Source organism: Oncorhynchus clarkii, chromosome 24 (assembly GCF_045791955.1).
Source record: "Oncorhynchus clarkii lewisi isolate Uvic-CL-2024 chromosome 24, UVic_Ocla_1.0, whole genome shotgun sequence".
NCBI lineage: Eukaryota > Metazoa > Chordata > Actinopteri > Salmoniformes > Salmonidae > Oncorhynchus > Oncorhynchus clarkii.
The window spans coordinates 40894764-40915638 of NC_092170.1; the positions used below are offsets into that span (position 1 = coordinate 40894764).

Consider the following 20875-nt stretch of genomic DNA (forward strand, 5'->3'; position numbering starts at 1 on the left):
AGATGGATAGGCGTGGCTGGTGCTGAGTGATGATGTCAGAAGGTGCTGACGTGTGTGTGTGTGTGAGGGGGGGGGAGTACACTTGCCCGTTTTCTGTTGTGTATGTGAACACGTGTACATGTCATATCTCTATAGTGCACAGGTTTGTTACCAACTGTGTAGATAATCACCTAGGGATGTCTGGACAGTAGATGTAGTGTAGATAATCACCTAGGGATGTCTGGACAGTAGATGTAGTGTAGATAATCACCTAGGGATGTCTGTACAGTAGATGTAGTGTTTTATAATCATCTAGGGATGTCTGTACAGTAGATGTAGTGTAGATAATTATCTAGGGATGTCTGTACAGTAGATGTAGTGTAGATAATCATCTAGGGATGTCTGTACAGTAGATGTAGTGTTTTATAATCATCTAGGGATGTCTGTACAGTAGATGTAGTGTAGATAATCATCTAGGGATGTCTGTACAGTAGATGTAGTGTAGATAATCATCTAGGGATGTCTGTACAGTAGATGTAGTGTGTGTGTCTGTGTGTGTGTATGCGTGTGTGTGTGTGTGCGTGTGCGTGTGTGTGTGTGCGTGTGCGTGTGCGCGTGTGTGTGTGTGTGTGTGTGTGTGTGTGTGTGTGTGTGTGTGTGTGTACAGTACATTCAGAAAGTATTCAGACCCCTTAACTTTTTCCACATTTTGTTACGTTACAGCCTTATTCTAAAATTAATGAGGATTTTCTTTATTCAATCCATCTACACACAATACCCATAATGACATCACAATACCCCATAATGACATCACAATACCCCATAATGACATCACAATACCCCATAATGACATCACAATACCCCATAATGATTCAGCGAAATCAGGTTTTTAGACATTTTTGCACATTTATTACAAATAAAAAACAGATACCATTTGCTATGAGACTCTAAATTGAGCTGCATCCTGCTGCATCCTGTTTCCATTTATCATCCTTGAGAGGTTTCTACAACTTGATTGGAGTCCACCTGTGGTAAATTCAATTGATTGGACATGATTTGGAAAGGCACACACCTGTCTATATAAGGTCCCACAGTTGACAGTGCATGTCAGAGCAAAAACCAAACCATGAGGTCGAAGGAATTGTCCGTAGAGCTCCGAGACAGGATTGTGTCGAGGTACAGATCTGGGGAAAGGTACCAAAACATTTCTGCAGCATTGAAGGTCCCCAAGAACACAGTGGCCTCCAACATTCTTAAATGGAAGAAGTTTGGAACCACCAAGACTCTTCCTAGAACGCCCGGCCAAACTGAGCAATCGGGAGAAGGTCACTCTGACAGAGCTCCAGAGTTCCTCTTTAGAGTGGCCAGACCGAAGCCACATGACAGCCCGCTTGGAGTTTGACAAAAGACACCTAAAGGACTCTCAGACCATGAGAAACAAGATTCTCTGGTCTGATGAAACCAAGATTGAACTCTTTGGCCTGAATGCCAAGCGTCACATCTGGAGGAAACCTGACACCATCCCTACGGTGAAGCATGGTGGTGGCAGCATCATGCTGTGGGGATGTTTTTCAGCGGCAGAGACTGGGAGACTAGTCAGGATCGAGGGAAAGATGAACGGAGCAAAGTACAGAGAGTTCCTTGATGAAAACCTGCTCCAGAGCGCTCAGGACCTCAGACATGGGTGAAGGTTCACCTTCCAACAGGACAACAACCCTAAGCATACTGCCAAAACAACTCAGGAGTGGCTTCGGGACAAGTCTTTGAATGTCCTTGAGAGGCCCAGCCAGAGCCTGGACTTGAACCTGATCGAACATCTCTGGAGAGACCTGAGAATATCTGTGCAGCGACACTACCCATCCAACCTGACAGAGCTTGAGAAGATCTGCAGAGAAGAATGGGAGAAACTCCCCAAATACAGGTGTGCCAAGCTTGTAGCGTCATACCAAAGAAGACTTGAGGCTGTAATCGCTGCCAAAGGTGCTTCAACAAAGTACAGAGTAAAGGGTCTGAATACTAATGTCAATGTGATAGTTCCCTTTTTTCTTTTATATGCATTTGCAAAAATGTCTAAATCTGTTTTTGCTTTGTCATTATGGGGTATTGTGATGTCATTCTGGGGTATTGTGATGTCATTATGGGCTATTGTGATGTCATTCTGGGGTATTGTGATGTCATTATGGGCTATTGTGATGTCATTATGGGGTATTGTGATGTCATTATGGGGTATTGTGATGTCATTATGGGGTATTGTGTGCAGAATGATGAGAGGGGGAAAAAAATCTATTTTATAATAAGGCTGTAATGTAACAAAATGTGGAAAAAGTCAAGGAGTTTGAATACTTTCCGGAGGCACGAATAGACTGACTTTCAGTTGAGGGTAGTTCATTATCTCTCTCTGTGTGAGGTAATATGCTAATAGTCTCTGTACTATTTTTGAGTGGTTTGTGGTTGAGACTAGCACAAATATACTGGAGGAGTCTGTCTGGGTGGACTTGTGGTTCTGGTCTAGCCCGTTTTATAATACTAGGGTGTTTATTGAATCTGTTTATAACCCTGACGTGTGTATTGAACCCGTTTGTAACCCTGGGGGTGGATTGCACCCCTGTATGACCCTGGGGGGGGGGGGGTGTATTGATCCCATATGACCCTGGGGGGGGTATTGACCCTGTGTATGACCCTGCGGGGTGTAGGGCAGCTGTAGATTCCCAGACCTGTATTCTAGTGATATCAGGGCTAGGTCAGTAGTAGGTACTCAGACCTGTGTTCAAGGTTAGCAGTAGGTACTCAGACCTGTATTCAAGGCTAGGGCAACAGTAGGTACTCAGACCTATATTCTAGTGATATATCAGGGCTAGGTCAGTAGTAGGTACTCAGACCTGTATTCAAGGCTAGAGCAACAGTAGGTACTCAGACCTGTATTCAAGGCTAGGGCAACAGTAGGTACTCAGACCTGTATTCTAGTGATATATCAGGGCTAGGTCAGTAGTAGGTACTCAGACCTGTATTCAAGGCTAGGGCAACAGTAGGTACTCAGACCTGTATTCAAGGCTAGGGCAACAGTAGGTACTCAGACCTGTGTTCAAGGCTAGGGCAACAGTAGGTACTCAGACCTGTATTCAAGGCTAGGGCAACAGTAGGTACTCAGACCTGTATTCAAGGCTAGGTCAGTAGTAGGTACTCAGACCTGTATTCAAGGCTAGGGCAACAGTAGATACTCAGACCTGTATTCTAGTCTAGGGCAGCATTGTCAGTGGTGGCAAGGACAGACCAACCCTGAATAGGCTCGGGCTCACATCTCGCTGTGCGTTGGGGAGGTGGAGAGAGATGGCATCAGCCCGCTCAGCGACAGATGTTTTGCGGCAACCAAAAGCAGCTGTATAAATACCATTTGGGGAGCTTTATTTTGTTCCCATAGGAGCAGAGAGGCTGTATTGCCATGTTTACAGTGGCATGGAATCACTTCTAGCAGCCACTTGGCTGATAATATGAAGAATGAGGACTTTATAGTATAATATTCTTATTTGTTCTTTCTCAATAAAAGTTCTGAGGGCTTGGAAGGAGAAGTTGTATACTGCTTATTTAATGAGAAAGTTATGGAGAGAGAGAGAGACTGTTATGGAGAGAGAGAGAGAGACAGTGTTTTGGAGAGAGAGATAGAGAGAGAGACAGTGTTATGGAGAGAGAGAGAGAGAGAGAGAGAGACAGTGTTATGGAGAGAGAGATAGAGAGAGAGAGACAGTGTTATGGAGAGAGAGATAGAGAGAGAGAGACAGTGAGAGAGGCAGTGTTATGGAGAGAGAGAGAGAGAGAGAGACAGTGTTATGGAGAGAGAGATAGAGAGAGAGACAGTGTTATGGAGAGAGAGAGAATGAGAGACAGTGTTATGGAGAGAGAGAGAGAGACAGTGAGAGAGGCAGTGTTATGGAGAGAGAGAGAGAGAGAGAGACAGTGTTATGGAGAGAGATATATGTGCTGGGGAGGGGCTTAGTATATGTGCTGGGGAGGGGTGGGGCTTAGTATATGTGCTGGAGAGGGGTGGGGCTTAGTATATGTGCTGGGGAGGGGAGGGGCTTAGTATATGTGCTGGGGGGGCTTAGTATATGTGCTGGGGAGGGGTGGGGCTTAGTATATGTGCTGGGGAGGGGTGAGGCTTAGTATATGTGCTGGGGAGGGGTGGGGCTTAGTATATGTGCTGGGGAGGGGTGGGGCTTAGTATATGTGCTGGAGAGGGGTGGGGCTTAGTATATGTGCTGGGGAGGGGCTTAGTATATGTGCTGGGGAGGGGCTTGGTATATGTGCTGGGGAGGGGCGGGGCTTAGTATATGTGCTGGGGAGGGGTGGGGCTTAGCATATGTGCTGGGGAGGGGTGGGGCTTAGTATATGTGCTGGGGAGGGGCTTAGTATATGTGCTGGGGAGGGGTGGGACTTAGTATATGTGCTGGGGAGGGGAGGGGCTTAGTATATGTGCTGGAGAGGGGTGGGACTTAGTATATGTGCTGGGGAGGGGCTTAGCATATGTGCTGGGGAGGGGTGGGACTTAATATGTGTGTTGGGGAGGGGCTTAGTATATGTGCTGGGGAGGGGTGGGACTTAGTATATGTGCTGGGGAGGGGTGGGGCTTAGTATATGTGCTGGGGAGGGGCTTAGTATATGTGCTAGGGAGGGGCTTAGTATATGTGCTGGGGAGGGGCTTAGTATATGTGCTGGGGAGGGGCTTAGTATATGTGCTAGGGAGGGGCTTAGTATATGTGCTGGGGAGGGGCTTAGTATATGTGCTGGGGAGGGGCTTAGTATATGTGCTGGGGAGGGGCTTAGTATATGTGCTGGGGAGGGGAGGGGCTTAGTATTTGTGCTGGAGAGGGGCTTAGCATATGTGCTGGGGAGGGGTGGGGCTTAATATATGTGCTGGGGAGGGCTGGGGCTTGTCTTAATGCCACCCATTTCAGTAATGTCTCTGATGACATTCGTCTGTGTCTATCAACCCTAAGCCAGCTGTGTGTGGCTGTGGGAAGCTGTTAACTGATGTCAGTGTGCTACGGTTTTACCCGGCAGTGCCAGACTGAAATGGTCAACAGCAGAAAGACTTCATTCATCGGAGAAACAGCTGAACAGAACATAGTTTGTGTGGAATGGTCTAGCAGAACTACTGCTCGTTATTAGCGATCAGCGTTACACATACAAGGTACACAGAAAAACACAGACACACTGACAGCCAATAACACGGTCTGTTTTTACTGAATTATTTCTCTCCTCATTTCAGATCGATGCCTTGAGCAAAATAAGTAAAGAAGCAGAAGGTTCCTTCTTGAACGTCTACAAGACATTAATAGATGTCCCAGGTAAGAGAGGAGAGGAGATAGATGTCCCAGGTAAGAGAGGAGAGGAGATAGATGTCCCAGGTAAGAGAGGAGGTAGATGTCCCAGGTAAGAGAGGAGGTAGATGTCCCAGGTAAGAGAGGAGAGGAGATAGATGTCCCAGGTAAGAGAGGAGGTAGATGTCCCAGGTAAGAGAGGAGGTAGATGTCCCAGGTAAGAGAGGAGAGGAGATAGATGTCCCAGGTAAGAGAGGAGGTAGATGTCCCAGGTACGAGAGGAGGTAGATGTCCCAGGTACGAGAGGAGAGGAGGTAGATGTCCCAGGTAAGAGAGGAGAGGAGATAGATGTCCCAGGTAAGAGAGGAGAGGAGGTAGATGTCCCAGGTAAGAGAGGAGAGGAGATAGATGTCCCAGGTAAGAGAGGAGAGGAGATAGATGTCCCAGGTAAGAGAGGAGAGGAGGTAGATGTCCCAGGTAAGAGAGGAGAGGAGATAGATGTCCCAGGTAAGAGAGGAGAGGAGATAGATGTCCCAGGTAAGAGAGGAGAGGAGGTAGATGTCCCAGGTAAGAGAGGAGAGGAGATAGATGTCCCAGGTAAGAGAGGAGAGGAGATAGATGTCCCAGGTAAGAGAGGAGAGGAGATCGATGTCCCAGGTAAGAGAGGAGAGGAGGTAGATGTCCCAGGTAAGAGAGGAGAGGAGATAGATGTCCCAGGTAAGAGAGGAGAGGAGATAGATGTCCCAGGTAAGAGAGGAGAGGAGGTAGATGTCCCAGGTAAGAGAGGAGAGGAGATAGATGTCCCAGGTAAGAGAGGAGAGGAGATAGATGTCCCAGGTAAGAGAGGAGAGGAGGTAGATGTCCCAGGTAAGAGAGGAGAGGAGGTAGATGTCCCAGGTAAGAGAGGAGAGGAGATAGATGTCCCAGGTAAGAGAGGAGAGGAGATAGATGTCCCAGGTAAGAGAGGAGAGGAGATAGATGTCCCAGGTAAGAGAGGAGAGGAGATAGATGTCCCAGGTAAGAGAGGAGAGGAGGTAGATGTCCCAGGTAAGAGAGGAGGTAGATGTCCCAGGTAAGAGAGGAGGTAGATGTCCCAGGTAAGAGAGGAGAGGAGATAGATGTCCCAGGTAAGAGAGGAGGTAGATGTCCCAGGTAAGAGAGGAGGTAGATGTCCCAGGTAAGAGAGGAGGTAGATGTCCCAGGTAAGAGAGGAGGTAGATGTCCCAGGTAAGAGAGGAGGTAGATGTCCCAGGTAAGAGAGGAGAGGAGGTAGATGTCCCAGGTAAGAGAGGAGAGGAGATAGATGTTCCAGGTAAGAGAGGAGAGGAGATAGATGTCCCAGGTACGAGAGGAGGTAGATGTCCCAGGTAAGAGAGGAGGTAGATGTCCCAGGTAAGAGAGGAGAGGAGATATATGTCCCAGGTAAGAGAGGAGAGGAGGTAGATGTCCCAGGTAAGAGAGGAGAGGAGATAGATGTCCCAGGTAAGAGAGGAGAGGAGATAGATGTCCCAGGTAAGAGAGGAGAGGAGATAGATGTCCCAGGTAAGAGAGGAGAGGAGGTAGATGTCCCAGGTAAGAGAGGAGAGGAGGTAGATGTCCCAGGTACGAGAGGAGGTAGATGTCCCAGGTAAGAGAGGAGAGGAGATAGATGTCCCAGGTAAGAGAGGAGAGGAGGTAGATGTCCCAGGTAAGAGAGGAGAGGAGATAGATGTCCCAGGTAAGAGAGGAGAGGAGATAGATGTCCCAGGTAAGAGAGGAGAGGAGGTAGATGTCCCAGGTAAGAGAGGAGAGGAGATAGATGTCCCAGGTAAGAGAGGAGAGGAGATAGATGTCCCAGGTAAGAGAGGAGAGGAGGTAGATGTCCCAGGTACGAGAGGAGGTAGATGTCCCAGGTAAGAGAGGAGAGGAGGTAGATGTCCCAGGTAAGAGAGGAGAGGAGATCGATGTCCCAGGTAAGAGAGGAGAGGAGGTAGATGTCCCAGGTAAGAGAGGAGAGGAGATCGATGTCCCAGGTAAGAGAGGAGAGGAGGTAGATGTCCCAGGTAAGAGAGGAGAGGAGGTAGATGTCCCAGGTAAGAGAGGAGAGGAGGTAGATGTCCCAGGTAAGAGAGGAGAGGAGATTGATGTCCCAGGTAAGAGAGGAGAGGAGATAGATGTCCCAGGTAAGAGCGGAGAGGAGGTAGATGTCCCAGGTACGAGAGGAGGTAGATGTCCCAGGTAAGAGAGGAGAGGAGATAGATGTCCCAGGTAAGAGAGGAGAGGAGGTAGATGTCCCAGGTAAGAGAGGAGAGGAGATAGATGTCCCAGGTAAGAGAGGAGAGGAGGTAGATGTCCCAGGTAAGAGAGGAGAGGAGATAGATGTCCCAGGTAAGAGAGGAGAGGAGATAGATGTCCCAGGTAAGAGAGGAGAGGAGATAGATGTCCCAGGTAAGAGAGGAGAGGAGGTAGATGTCCCAGGTACGAGAGGAGAGGAGGTAGATGTCCCAGGTAAGAGGAGAGGAGATAGATGTCCCAGGTAAGAGAGGAGAGGAGGTAGATGTCCCAGGTAAGAGAGGAGAGGAGGTAGATGTCCCAGGTACGAGAGGAGAGGAGATAGATGTCCCAGGTAAGAGAGGAGAGGAGATAGATGTCCCAGGTAAGAGAGGAGAGGAGGTAGATGTCCCAGGTACGAGAGGAGAGGAGGTAGATGTCCCAGGTAAGAGGAGAGGAGGTAGATGTCCCAGGTAAGAGGAGAGGAGGTAGATGTCCCAGGTAAGAGGAGAGGAGATAGATGTCCCAGGTAAGAGAGGAGATAGATGTCCCAGGTAAGAGAGGAGAGGAGGTAGATGTCCCAGGTAAGAGAGGAGAGGAGGTAGATGTCCCAGGTAAGAGAGGAGAGGAGATAGATGTCCCAGGTAAGAGAGGAGAGGAGGTAGATGTCCCAGGTAAGAGAGGAGAGGAGATAGATGTCCCAGGTAAGAGAGGAGAGGAGATAGATGTCCCAGGTAAGAGAGGAGAGGAGGTAGATGTCCCAGGTACGAGAGGAGAGGAGGTAGATGTCCCAGGTACGAGAGGAGAGGAGATAGATGTCCCAGGTAAGAGAGGAGAGGAGGTAGATGTCCCAGGTAAGAGAGGAGAGGAGATAGATGTCCCAGGTACGAGAGGAGAGGAGATAGATGTCCCAGGTAAGAGAGGAGAGGAGATAGATGTCCCAGGTAAGAGAGGAGAGGAGATAGATGTCCCAGGTAAGAGAGGAGAGGAGATAGATGTCCCAGGTAAGAGAGGAGAGGAGATAGATGTCCCAGGTAAGAGAGGAGAGGAGATAGATGTCCCAGGTAAGAGAGGAGAGGAGATAGATGTCCCAGGTAAGAGAGGAGAGGAGGTAGATGTCCCAGGTAAGAGAGGAGAGGAGATAGATGTCCCAGGTAAGAGAGGAGAGGAGATAGATGTCCCAGGTAAGAGAGGAGAGGAGATAGATGTCCCAGGTAAGAGAGGAGAGGAGATAGATGTCCCAGGTAAGAGAGGAGAGGAGATAGATGTCCCAGGTAAGAGAGGAGAGGAGATAGATGTCCCAGGTAAGAGAGGAGAGGAGATAGATGTCCCAGGTAAGAGAGGAGAGGAGATAGATGTTCCAGGTAAGAGAGGAGAGGAGATAGATGTCCCAGGTAAGAGAGGAGAGGAGATAGATGTCCCAGGTAAGAGAGGAGAGGAGGTAGATGTCCCAGGTACGAGAGTAGAGGAGATAGATGTCCCAGGTAAGAGAGTAGAGGAGATAGATGTCCCAGGTAAGAGAGTAGAGGAGATAGATGTCCCAGGTAAGAGAGGAGAGGAGGTAGATGTCCCAGGTAAGAGAGGAGAGGAGATAGATGTCCCAGGTAAGAGAGGAGAGGAGGTAGATGTCCCAGGTACGAGAGTAGATGAGATAGATGTCCCAGGTAAGAGAGTAGAGGAGATAGATGTCCCAGGTAAGAGAGTAGAGGAGATAGATGTCCCAGGTAAGAGAGGAGAGGAGGTAGATGTCCCAGGTACGAGAGGAGGTAGATGTCCCAGGTAAGAGAGGAGAGGAGATAGATGTCCCAGGTAAGAGAGGAGAGGAGATAGATGTCCCAGGTAAGAGAGGAGAGGAGGTAGATGTCCCAGGTACGAGAGGAGGTAGATGTCCCAGGTAAGAGAGGAGAGGAGATAGATGTCCCAGGTAAGAGAGGAGAGGAGATAGATGTCCCAGGTAAGAGAGGAGAGGAGGTAGGTGTCCCAGGTACGAGAGGAGGTAGATGTCCCAGGTACGAGAGGAGGTAGATGTCCCAGGTAAGAGAGGAGAGGAGATAGATGTCCCAGGTAAGAGAGGAGAGGAGATAGATGTCCCAGGTAAGAGAGGAGAGGAGGTAGATGTCCCAGGTAAGAGAGGAGAGGAGGTAGATGTCCCAGGTAAGAGAGGAGAGGAGATAGATGTCCCAGGTAAGAGAGGAGAGGAGATAGATGTCCCAGGTAAGAGAGGAGAGGAGGTAGATGTCCCAGGTAAGAGAGGAGAGGAGATAGATGTCCCAGGTAAGAGAGGAGAGGAGATAGATGTCCCAGGTAAGAGAGGAGAGGAGGTAGATGTCCCAGGTAAGAGAGGAGAGGAGATAGATGTCCCAGGTAAGAGAGGAGAGGAGATAGATGTCCCAGGTAAGAGAGGAGAGGAGATCGATGTCCCAGGTAAGAGAGGAGAGGAGGTAGATGTCCCAGGTAAGAGAGGAGAGGAGATAGATGTCCCAGGTAAGAGAGGAGAGGAGATAGATGTCCCAGGTAAGAGAGGAGAGGAGGTAGATGTCCCAGGTAAGAGAGGAGAGGAGATAGATGTCCCAGGTAAGAGAGGAGAGGAGATAGATGTCCCAGGTAAGAGAGGAGAGGAGGTAGATGTCCCAGGTAAGAGAGGAGAGGAGGTAGATGTCCCAGGTAAGAGAGGAGAGGAGATAGATGTCCCAGGTAAGAGAGGAGAGGAGATAGATGTCCCAGGTAAGAGAGGAGAGGAGATAGATGTCCCAGGTAAGAGAGGAGAGGAGATAGATGTCCCAGGTAAGAGAGGAGAGGAGGTAGATGTCCCAGGTAAGAGAGGAGGTAGATGTCCCAGGTAAGAGAGGAGGTAGATGTCCCAGGTAAGAGAGGAGAGGAGATAGATGTCCCAGGTAAGAGAGGAGGTAGATGTCCCAGGTAAGAGAGGAGGTAGATGTCCCAGGTAAGAGAGGAGGTAGATGTCCCAGGTAAGAGAGGAGGTAGATGTCCCAGGTAAGAGAGGAGGTAGATGTCCCAGGTAAGAGAGGAGAGGAGGTAGATGTCCCAGGTAAGAGAGGAGAGGAGATAGATGTTCCAGGTAAGAGAGGAGAGGAGATAGATGTCCCAGGTACGAGAGGAGGTAGATGTCCCAGGTAAGAGAGGAGGTAGATGTCCCAGGTAAGAGAGGAGAGGAGATAGATGTCCCAGGTAAGAGAGGAGAGGAGGTAGATGTCCCAGGTAAGAGAGGAGAGGAGATAGATGTCCCAGGTAAGAGAGGAGAGGAGATAGATGTCCCAGGTAAGAGAGGAGAGGAGATAGATGTCCCAGGTAAGAGAGGAGAGGAGGTAGATGTCCCAGGTAAGAGAGGAGAGGAGGTAGATGTCCCAGGTACGAGAGGAGGTAGATGTCCCAGGTAAGAGAGGAGAGGAGATAGATGTCCCAGGTAAGAGAGGAGAGGAGGTAGATGTCCCAGGTAAGAGAGGAGAGGAGATAGATGTCCCAGGTAAGAGAGGAGAGGAGATAGATGTCCCAGGTAAGAGAGGAGAGGAGGTAGATGTCCCAGGTAAGAGAGGAGAGGAGATAGATGTCCCAGGTAAGAGAGGAGAGGAGATAGATGTCCCAGGTAAGAGAGGAGAGGAGGTAGATGTCCCAGGTACGAGAGGAGGTAGATGTCCCAGGTAAGAGAGGAGAGGAGGTAGATGTCCCAGGTAAGAGAGGAGAGGAGATCGATGTCCCAGGTAAGAGAGGAGAGGAGGTAGATGTCCCAGGTAAGAGAGGAGAGGAGATCGATGTCCCAGGTAAGAGAGGAGAGGAGGTAGATGTCCCAGGTAAGAGAGGAGAGGAGGTAGATGTCCCAGGTAAGAGAGGAGAGGAGGTAGATGTCCCAGGTAAGAGAGGAGAGGAGATTGATGTCCCAGGTAAGAGAGGAGAGGAGATAGATGTCCCAGGTAAGAGCGGAGAGGAGGTAGATGTCCCAGGTACGAGAGGAGGTAGATGTCCCAGGTAAGAGAGGAGAGGAGATAGATGTCCCAGGTAAGAGAGGAGAGGAGGTAGATGTCCCAGGTAAGAGAGGAGAGGAGATAGATGTCCCAGGTAAGAGAGGAGAGGAGGTAGATGTCCCAGGTAAGAGAGGAGAGGAGATAGATGTCCCAGGTAAGAGAGGAGAGGAGATAGATGTCCCAGGTAAGAGAGGAGAGGAGATAGATGTCCCAGGTAAGAGAGGAGAGGAGGTAGATGTCCCAGGTACGAGAGGAGAGGAGGTAGATGTCCCAGGTAAGAGGAGAGGAGATAGATGTCCCAGGTAAGAGAGGAGAGGAGGTAGATGTCCCAGGTAAGAGAGGAGAGGAGGTAGATGTCCCAGGTACGAGAGGAGAGGAGATAGATGTCCCAGGTAAGAGAGGAGAGGAGATAGATGTCCCAGGTAAGAGAGGAGAGGAGGTAGATGTCCCAGGTACGAGAGGAGAGGAGGTAGATGTCCCAGGTAAGAGGAGAGGAGGTAGATGTCCCAGGTAAGAGGAGAGGAGGTAGATGTCCCAGGTAAGAGGAGAGGAGATAGATGTCCCAGGTAAGAGAGGAGATAGATGTCCCAGGTAAGAGAGGAGAGGAGGTAGATGTCCCAGGTAAGAGAGGAGAGGAGGTAGATGTCCCAGGTAAGAGAGGAGAGGAGATAGATGTCCCAGGTAAGAGAGGAGAGGAGGTAGATGTCCCAGGTAAGAGAGGAGAGGAGATAGATGTCCCAGGTAAGAGAGGAGAGGAGATAGATGTCCCAGGTAAGAGAGGAGAGGAGGTAGATGTCCCAGGTACGAGAGGAGAGGAGGTAGATGTCCCAGGTACGAGAGGAGAGGAGATAGATGTCCCAGGTAAGAGAGGAGAGGAGGTAGATGTCCCAGGTAAGAGAGGAGAGGAGATAGATGTCCCAGGTACGAGAGGAGAGGAGATAGATGTCCCAGGTAAGAGAGGAGAGGAGATAGATGTCCCAGGTAAGAGAGGAGAGGAGATAGATGTCCCAGGTAAGAGAGGAGAGGAGATAGATGTCCCAGGTAAGAGAGGAGAGGAGATAGATGTCCCAGGTAAGAGAGGAGAGGAGATAGATGTCCCAGGTAAGAGAGGAGAGGAGATAGATGTCCCAGGTAAGAGAGGAGAGGAGGTAGATGTCCCAGGTAAGAGAGGAGAGGAGATAGATGTCCCAGGTAAGAGAGGAGAGGAGATAGATGTCCCAGGTAAGAGAGGAGAGGAGATAGATGTCCCAGGTAAGAGAGGAGAGGAGATAGATGTCCCAGGTAAGAGAGGAGAGGAGATAGATGTCCCAGGTAAGAGAGGAGAGGAGATAGATGTCCCAGGTAAGAGAGGAGAGGAGATAGATGTCCCAGGTAAGAGAGGAGAGGAGATAGATGTTCCAGGTAAGAGAGGAGAGGAGATAGATGTCCCAGGTAAGAGAGGAGAGGAGATAGATGTCCCAGGTAAGAGAGGAGAGGAGGTAGATGTCCCAGGTACGAGAGTAGAGGAGATAGATGTCCCAGGTAAGAGAGTAGAGGAGATAGATGTCCCAGGTAAGAGAGTAGAGGAGATAGATGTCCCAGGTAAGAGAGGAGAGGAGGTAGATGTCCCAGGTAAGAGAGGAGAGGAGATAGATGTCCCAGGTAAGAGAGGAGAGGAGGTAGATGTCCCAGGTACGAGAGTAGATGAGATAGATGTCCCAGGTAAGAGAGTAGAGGAGATAGATGTCCCAGGTAAGAGAGTAGAGGAGATAGATGTCCCAGGTAAGAGAGGAGAGGAGGTAGATGTCCCAGGTACGAGAGGAGGTAGATGTCCCAGGTAAGAGAGGAGAGGAGATAGATGTCCCAGGTAAGAGAGGAGAGGAGATAGATGTCCCAGGTAAGAGAGGAGAGGAGGTAGATGTCCCAGGTACGAGAGGAGGTAGATGTCCCAGGTAAGAGAGGAGAGGAGATAGATGTCCCAGGTAAGAGAGGAGAGGAGATAGATGTCCCAGGTAAGAGAGGAGAGGAGGTAGGTGTCCCAGGTACGAGAGGAGGTAGATGTCCCAGGTACGAGAGGAGGTAGATGTCCCAGGTAAGAGAGGAGAGGAGATAGATGTCCCAGGTAAGAGAGGAGAGGAGATAGATGTCCCAGGTAAGAGAGGAGAGGAGGTAGATGTCCCAGGTAAGAGAGGAGAGGAGGTAGATGTCCCAGGTAAGAGAGGAGAGGAGATAGATGTCCCAGGTAAGAGAGGAGAGGAGATAGATGTCCCAGGTAAGAGAGGAGAGGAGATAGATGTCCCAGGTAAGAGAGTAGAGGAGATAGATGTCCCAGGTAAGAGAGGAGGTAGATGTCCCAGGTAAGAGAGGAGAGGAGGTAGATGTCCCAGGTAAGAGAGGAGAGGAGATAGATGTCCCAGGTAAGAGAGGAGGTAGATGTCCCAGGTAAGAGAGGAGGTAGATGTCCCAGGTAAGAGAGGAGAGGAGATAGATGTCCCAGGTAAGAGAGGAGGTAGATGTCCCAGGTACGAGAGGAGGTAGATGTCCCAGGTACGAGAGGAGAGGAGGTAGATGTCCCAGGTAAGAGAGGAGAGGAGATAGATGTCCCAGGTAAGAGAGGAGAGGAGGTAGATGTCCCAGGTAAGAGAGGAGAGGAGATAGATGTCCCAGGTAAGAGAGGAGAGGAGATAGATGTCCCAGGTAAGAGAGGAGGTAGATGTCCCAGGTAAGAGAGGAGAGGAGGTAGATGTCCCAGGTAAGAGAGGAGGTAGATGTCCCAGGTAAGAGAGGAGAGGAGATAGATGTCCCAGGTAAGAGAGGAGAGGAGATAGATGTCCCAGGTAAGAGAGGAGAGGATATAGATGTCCCAGGTAAGAGAGGAGAGGAGGTAGATGTCCCAGGTAAGAGAGGAGAGGAGATAGATGTCCCAGGTAAGAGAGGGGAGGAGATAGATGTCCCAGGTAAGAGAGGAGAGGAGATCGATGTCCCAGGTAAGAGAGGAGAGGAGGTAGATGTCCCAGGTAAGAGAGGAGAGGAGATAGATGTCCCAGGTAAGAGAGGAGAGGAGATAGATGTCCCAGGTAAGAGAGGAGAGGAGGTAGATGTCCCAGGTAAGAGAGGAGAGGAGGTAGATGTCCCAGGTAAGAGAGGAGAGGAGATAGATGTCCCAGGTAAGAGAGGAGAGGAGATAGATGTCCCAGGTAAGAGAGGAGAGGAGATAGATGTCCCAGGTAAGAGAGGAGAGGAGATAGATGTCCCAGGTAAGAGAGGAGAGGAGGTAGATGTCCCAGGTAAGAGAGGAGGTAGATGTCCCAGGTAAGAGAGGAGGTAGATGTCCCAGGTAAGAGAGGAGAGGAGATAGATGTCCCAGGTAAGAGAGGAGGTAGATGTCCCAGGTAAGAGAGGAGGTAGATGTCCCAGGTAAGAGAGGAGGTAGATGTCCCAGGTAAGAGAGGAGGTAGATGTCCCAGGTAAGAGAGGAGGTAGATGTCCCAGGTAAGAGAGGAGAGGAGGTAGATGTCCCAGGTAAGAGAGGAGAGGAGATAGATGTTCCAGGTAAGAGAGGAGAGGAGATAGATGTCCCAGGTACGAGAGGAGGTAGATGTCCCAGGTAAGAGAGGAGGTAGATGTCCCAGGTAAGAGAGGAGAGGAGATAGATGTCCCAGGTAAGAGAGGAGAGGAGGTAGATGTCCCAGGTAAGAGAGGAGAGGAGGTAGATGTCCCAGGTAAGAGAGGAGAGGAGATAGATGTCCCAGGTAAGAGAGGAGAGGAGATAGATGTCCCAGGTAAGAGAGGAGAGGAGGTAGATGTCCCAGGTAAGAGAGGAGAGGAGATAGATGTCCCAGGTAAGAGAGGAGAGGAGATAGATGTCCCAGGTAAGAGAGGAGAGGAGATCGATGTCCCAGGTAAGAGAGGAGAGGAGATAGATGTCCCAGGTAAGAGAGGAGAGGAGATAGATGTCCCAGGTAAGAGAGGAGAGGAGGTAGATGTCCCAGGTACGAGAGGAGGTAGATGTCCCAGGTAAGAGAGGAGAGGAGGTAGATGTCCCAGGTAAGAGAGGAGAGGAGATCGATGTCCCAGGTAAGAGAGGAGAGGAGGTAGATGTCCCAGGTAAGAGAGGAGAGGAGATCGATGTCCCAGGTAAGAGAGGAGAGGAGGTAGATGTCCCAGGTAAGAGAGGAGAGGAGGTAGATGTCCCAGGTAAGAGAGGAGAGGAGATCGATGTCCCAGGTAAGAGAGGAGAGGAGATTGATGTCCCAGGTAAGAGAGGAGAGGAGATAGATGTCCCAGGTAAGAGCGGAGAGGAGGTAGATGTCCCAGGTACGAGAGGAGGTAGATGTCCCAGGTAAGAGAGGAGAGGAGATAGATGTCCCAGGTAAGAGAGGAGAGGAGGTAGATGTCCCAGGTAAGAGAGGAGAGGAGATAGATGTCCCAGGTAAGAGAGGAGAGGAGGTAGATGTCCCAGGTACGAGAGGAGAGGAGGTAGATGTCCCAGGTAAGAGGAGAGGAGATAGATGTCCCAGGTAAGAGAGGAGAGGAGGTAGATGTCCCAGGTAAGAGAGGAGAGGAGGTAGATGTCCCAGGTACGAGAGGAGAGGAGATAGATGTCCCAGGTAAGAGAGGAGAGGAGGTAGATGTCCCAGGTACGAGAGGAGAGGAGGTAGATGTCCCAGGTAAGAGGAGAGGAGGTAGATGTCCCAGGTAAGAGGAGAGGAGGTAGATGTCCCAGGTAAGAGGAGAGGAGATAGATGTCCCAGGTAAGAGAGGAGATAGATGTCCCAGGTAAGAGAGGAGAGGAGGTAGATGTCCCAGGTAAGAGAGGAGAGGAGGTAGATGTCCCAGGTAAGAGAGGAGAGGAGATAGATGTCCCAGGTAAGAGAGGAGAGGAGGTAGATGTCCCTGGTAAGAGAGGAGAGGAGATAGATGTCCCAGGTAAGAGAGGAGAGGAGGTAGATGTCCCAGGTACGAGAGGAGAGGAGGTAGATGTCCCAGGTAAGAGAGGAGAGGAGGTAGATGTCCCAGGTACGAGAGGAGAGGAGGTAGATGTCCCAGGTACGAGAGGAGAGGAGATAGATGTCCCAGGTAAGAGAGGAGAGGAGGTAGATGTCCCAGGTAAGAGAGGAGAGGAGATAGATGTCCCAGGTACAAGAGGAGAGGAGATAGATGTCCCAGGTAAGAGAGGAGAGGAGATAGATGTCCCAGGTAAGAGAGGAGAGGAGATAGATGTCCCAGGTAAGAGAGGAGAGGAGATAGATGTCCCAGGTAAGAGAGGAGAGGAGATAGATGTCCCAGGTAAGAGAGGAGAGGAGATAGATGTCCCAGGTAAGAGAGGAGAGGAGATAGATGTCCCAGGTAAGAGAGGAGAGGAGGTAGATGTCCCAGGTAAGAGAGGAGAGGAGATAGATGTCCCAGGTAAGAGAGGAGAGGAGATAGATGTCCCAGGTAAGAGAGGAGAGGAGATAGATGTCCCAGGTAAGAGAGGAGAGGAGATAGATGTCCCAGGTAAGAGAGGAGAGGAGATAGATGTCCCAGGTAAGAGAGGAGAGGAGATAGATGTCCCAGGTAAGAGAGGAGAGGAGATAGATGTCCCAGGTAAGAGAGGAGAGGAGATAGATGTTCCAGGTAAGAGAGGAGAGGAGATAGATGTCCCAGGTAAGAGAGGAGAGGAGATAGATGTCCCAGGTAAGAGAGGAGAGGAGGTAGATGTCCCAGGTACGAGAGTAGAGGAGATAGATGTCCCAGGTAAGAGAGTAGAGGAGATAGATGTCCCAGGTAAGAGAGTAGAGGAGATAGATGTCCCAGGTAAGAGAGGAGAGGAGGTAGATGTCCCAGGTAAGAGAGGAGAGGAGATAGATGTCCCAGGTAAGAGAGGAGAGGAGGTAGATGTCCCAGGTACGAGAGTAGATGAGATAGATGTCCCAGGTAAGAGAGTAGAGGAGATAGATGTCCCAGGTAAGAGAGTAGAGGAGATAGATGTCCCAGGTAAGAGAGGAGAGGAGGTAGATGTCCCAGGTACGAGAGGAGGTAGATGTCCCAGGTAAGAGAGGAGAGGAGATAGATGTCCCAGGTAAGAGAGGAGAGGAGATAGATGTCCCAGGTAAGAGAGGAGAGGAGGTAGATGTCCCAGGTACGAGAGGAGGTAGATGTCCCAGGTAAGAGAGGAGAGGAGATAGATGTCCCAGGTAAGAGAGGAGAGGAGATAGATGTCCCAGGTAAGAGAGGAGAGGAGGTAGATGTCCCAGGTACGAGAGGAGGTAGATGTCCCAGGTACGAGAGGAGGTAGATGTCCCAGGTAAGAGAGGAGAGGAGATAGATGTCCCAGGTAAGAGAGGAGAGGAGATAGATGTCCCAGGTAAGAGAGGAGAGGAGGTAGATGTCCCAGGTAAGAGAGGAGAGGAGGTAGATGTCCCAGGTAAGAGAGGAGAGGAGATAGATGTCCCAGGTAAGAGAGGAGAGGAGATAGATGTCCCAGGTAAGAGAGGAGAGGAGATAGATGTCCCAGGTAAGAGAGTAGAGGAGATAGATGTCCCAGGTAAGAGAGGAGGTAGATGTCCCAGGTAAGAGAGGAGAGGAGGTAGATGTCCCAGGTAAGAGAGGAGAGGAGATAGATGTCCCAGGTAAGAGAGTAGAGGAGATAGATGTCCCAGGTAAGAGAGGAGAGGAGGTAGATGTCCCAGGTAAGAGAGGAGAGGAGATAGATGTCCCAGGTAAGAGAGTAGAGGAGATAGATGTCCCAGGTAAGAGAGTAGAGGAGATAGATGTCCCAGGTAAGAGAGGAGAGGAGGTAGATGTCCCAGGTAAGAGAGGAGAGGAGGTAGATGTCCCAGGTAAGAGAGGAGAGGAGATAGATGTCCCAGGTAAGAGAGTAGAGGAGATAGATGTCCCAGGTAAGAGAGGAGAGGAGGTAGATGTCCCAGGTAAGAGAGGAGAGGAGATAGATGTCCCAGGTAAGAGAGTAGAGGAGATAGATGTCCCAGGTAAGAGAGTAGAGGAGATAGATGTCCCAGGTAAGAGAGGAGAGGAGGTAGATGTCCCAGGTAAGAGAGGAGAGGAGATAGATGTCCCAGGTATGAGATGAATAGATCCACCACCAGTGTAAACTGTAGAGAGAGCCGTGCTACTTCTACTGTATGTGTAGTATACTGTATGTGTAGTTTACTGTATGTGTAGTTTACTATGTGTAGTTTACTCTGTGTAGTTTACTGTATGTGTAGTATACTGTATGTGTAGTTTACTGTATGTGTAGTTTACTATGTGTAGTTTACTCTGTGTAGTTTACTGTATGTGTAGTATACTGTATGTGTAGTTTACTGTATGCGTAGTTTACTGTATGTGTAGTTTACTGTATGTGTAGTTCACTGTATGTGTAGTTTACTCTGTGTAGTTTACTGTATGTGTAGTTTACTGTATGTGTAGTTTACTGTATGCGTAGTTGTAAGAGGGAGAGAGAGACAGAATGGGTCCATCTCCTCTATACCACCCACCTGGTAGTTTGGTGGATGGGACGACCAGCTCTCTGTAACCTAGAAGGTAATTAGTGGGTCTGTCTCCTCTATACCACCCACCTGGTAGTGTGGTGGATGGGACGACCAGCTCTCTATAACCTAGAGGGCAACCAGTGGGTCTGTCTCCTCTATACCACCCACCTGGTAGTTTGGTGGATGGGACTACCAGCTCTCTGTAACCTAGAGGGCAACCAGTGGGTCTGTCTCCTCCATACCACCCACCTGGTAGTTTGGTGGATGGGACTACCAGTTCTCCAGAATCTAGAGGACAACCAGTGGGTCTGTCTCCTCTATACCATATTTCTTGACAATGTCTGTATTTCCGATTTCTTTGGTGAAGTCTGGGTTCCTGCTCTTTTGTCCGAAAGCAGATGACCTCTGACCTTGTACAGTATATCTCTGCTGTTTCTCCTCAACAGGACCAATTAGCCACTCCTCAGCTAGCCTCCCCACGCTAGCGAGCTCCCTCTGTCTCTCTCTGTGTGTGTAATGTAGTGTGTGTGTGTAACGTAGTGTGTGTGTGTGTAATGTAGTGTGTGTGTGTGTAATGTAGTGTGTGTGTGTGTGTAATGTAGTGTGTGTGTGTGTAACGTAGTGTGTGTGTAACGTAGTGTGTGTGTAACGTAGTGTGTGTGTAACGTAGTGTGTGTGTGTGTGTGTGTGTGTGTGTAACGTAGTGTGTGTGTGTGTGTGTAACGTAGTGTGTGTGTGTAACGTAGTGTGTGTGTGTGTGTGTGTGTGTGTAACGTAGTGTGTGTGTGTGTGTAACGTAGTGTGTGTGTAACGTAGTGTGTGTGTAACGTTGTGTGTGTGTAACGTAGTGTGTGTGTGTGTAACGTAGTGTGTGTGTAACGTAGTGTGTGTGTAACGTAGTGTGTGTGTGTGTGTGTGTGTAACGTAGTGTGTGTGTGTGTGTAACGTAGTGTGTGTGTAACGTAGTGTGTGTGTAACGTAGTGTGTGTGTAACGTAGTGTGTGTGTGTGTAACGTAGTGTGTGTGTAACGTAGTGTGTGTGTGTGTGTGTGTGTAACGTAGTGTGTGTGTGTGTGTGTAACGTAGTGTGTGTGTGTGTGTAACGTAGTGTGTGTGTGTGTGTGTGTGTGTAACGTAGTGTGTGTGTGTGTAACGTAGTGTGTGTGTGTGTGTGTAACGTAGTGTGTGTGTTTTCTCAGACCCCGTCCCTGTGCTGGAGTTGGGTCAGCAGTTACAGCTGAAGCTCCAGCGGATGCACGACATCGAGACAGAGAACCTCAAACTCAGAGAGACTCTAGAGGACTACAACAAAGAGTTTACTGAGGTCAAGAAACAGGGTGAGACACACACACACTCTCACACACACACACACTCTCACACACACACACACACACACACACACACACACACACACACACACACACTAATAAAATGGAGCGAGAAAAGGGTTTATCTGGTCAGAGAAAGCGGTGTGTCAGACATGCAGTGGTCATGGAATATTCTCTATATATACTCTGGGCACACTGAAGGATCCGGATGGAGGGAGAGAGATGGAGGGATGGAAGGAGAGAGATGGAGGGAGGAAGGGATGGATGGAGGGAGGGAGGAAGGGATGGAGGGAGGGAGGAAGGGATGGAGGGAGGGAGGAAGGGATGGAGGGAGGGAGGAAGGAATGGAGGGAGGAAGGGATGGAGGGAGGGAGGAAGGGATGGAGGGAGGAAGGGATGGAGGGAGGGAGGGAGGAAGGGATGGAGGGAGGGAGGAAGGGATGGAGGGAGGGAGGGAGGGAGGAAGGGATGGAGGGAGGGATGGATGAAGGGATGGAGGGAGAGAGATGGAGGGAGGGAGGGAGGGAGGGAGGGAGGGAGGGAGGGAGGGAGGGAGGGATGGATGAAGG

General features: G+C 49.9%; 1 protein-coding gene across 1 annotated transcript in view; it reads left to right on the forward strand.

Moving 5' to 3' along the window:
• LOC139383004 (homeobox protein cut-like 1) overlaps nucleotides 1-20875 on the forward strand; it is a 136351-nt gene that overhangs the window by 58391 nt on the left and 57085 nt on the right. The window contains exons 4-5 of the mRNA XM_071127294.1: nucleotides 5243-5321; nucleotides 20178-20315. Coding sequence (XP_070983395.1) covers nucleotides 5243-5321; nucleotides 20178-20315 — 217 coding nt within the window. The remainder of the gene's footprint in view (nucleotides 1-5242; nucleotides 5322-20177; nucleotides 20316-20875) is intronic.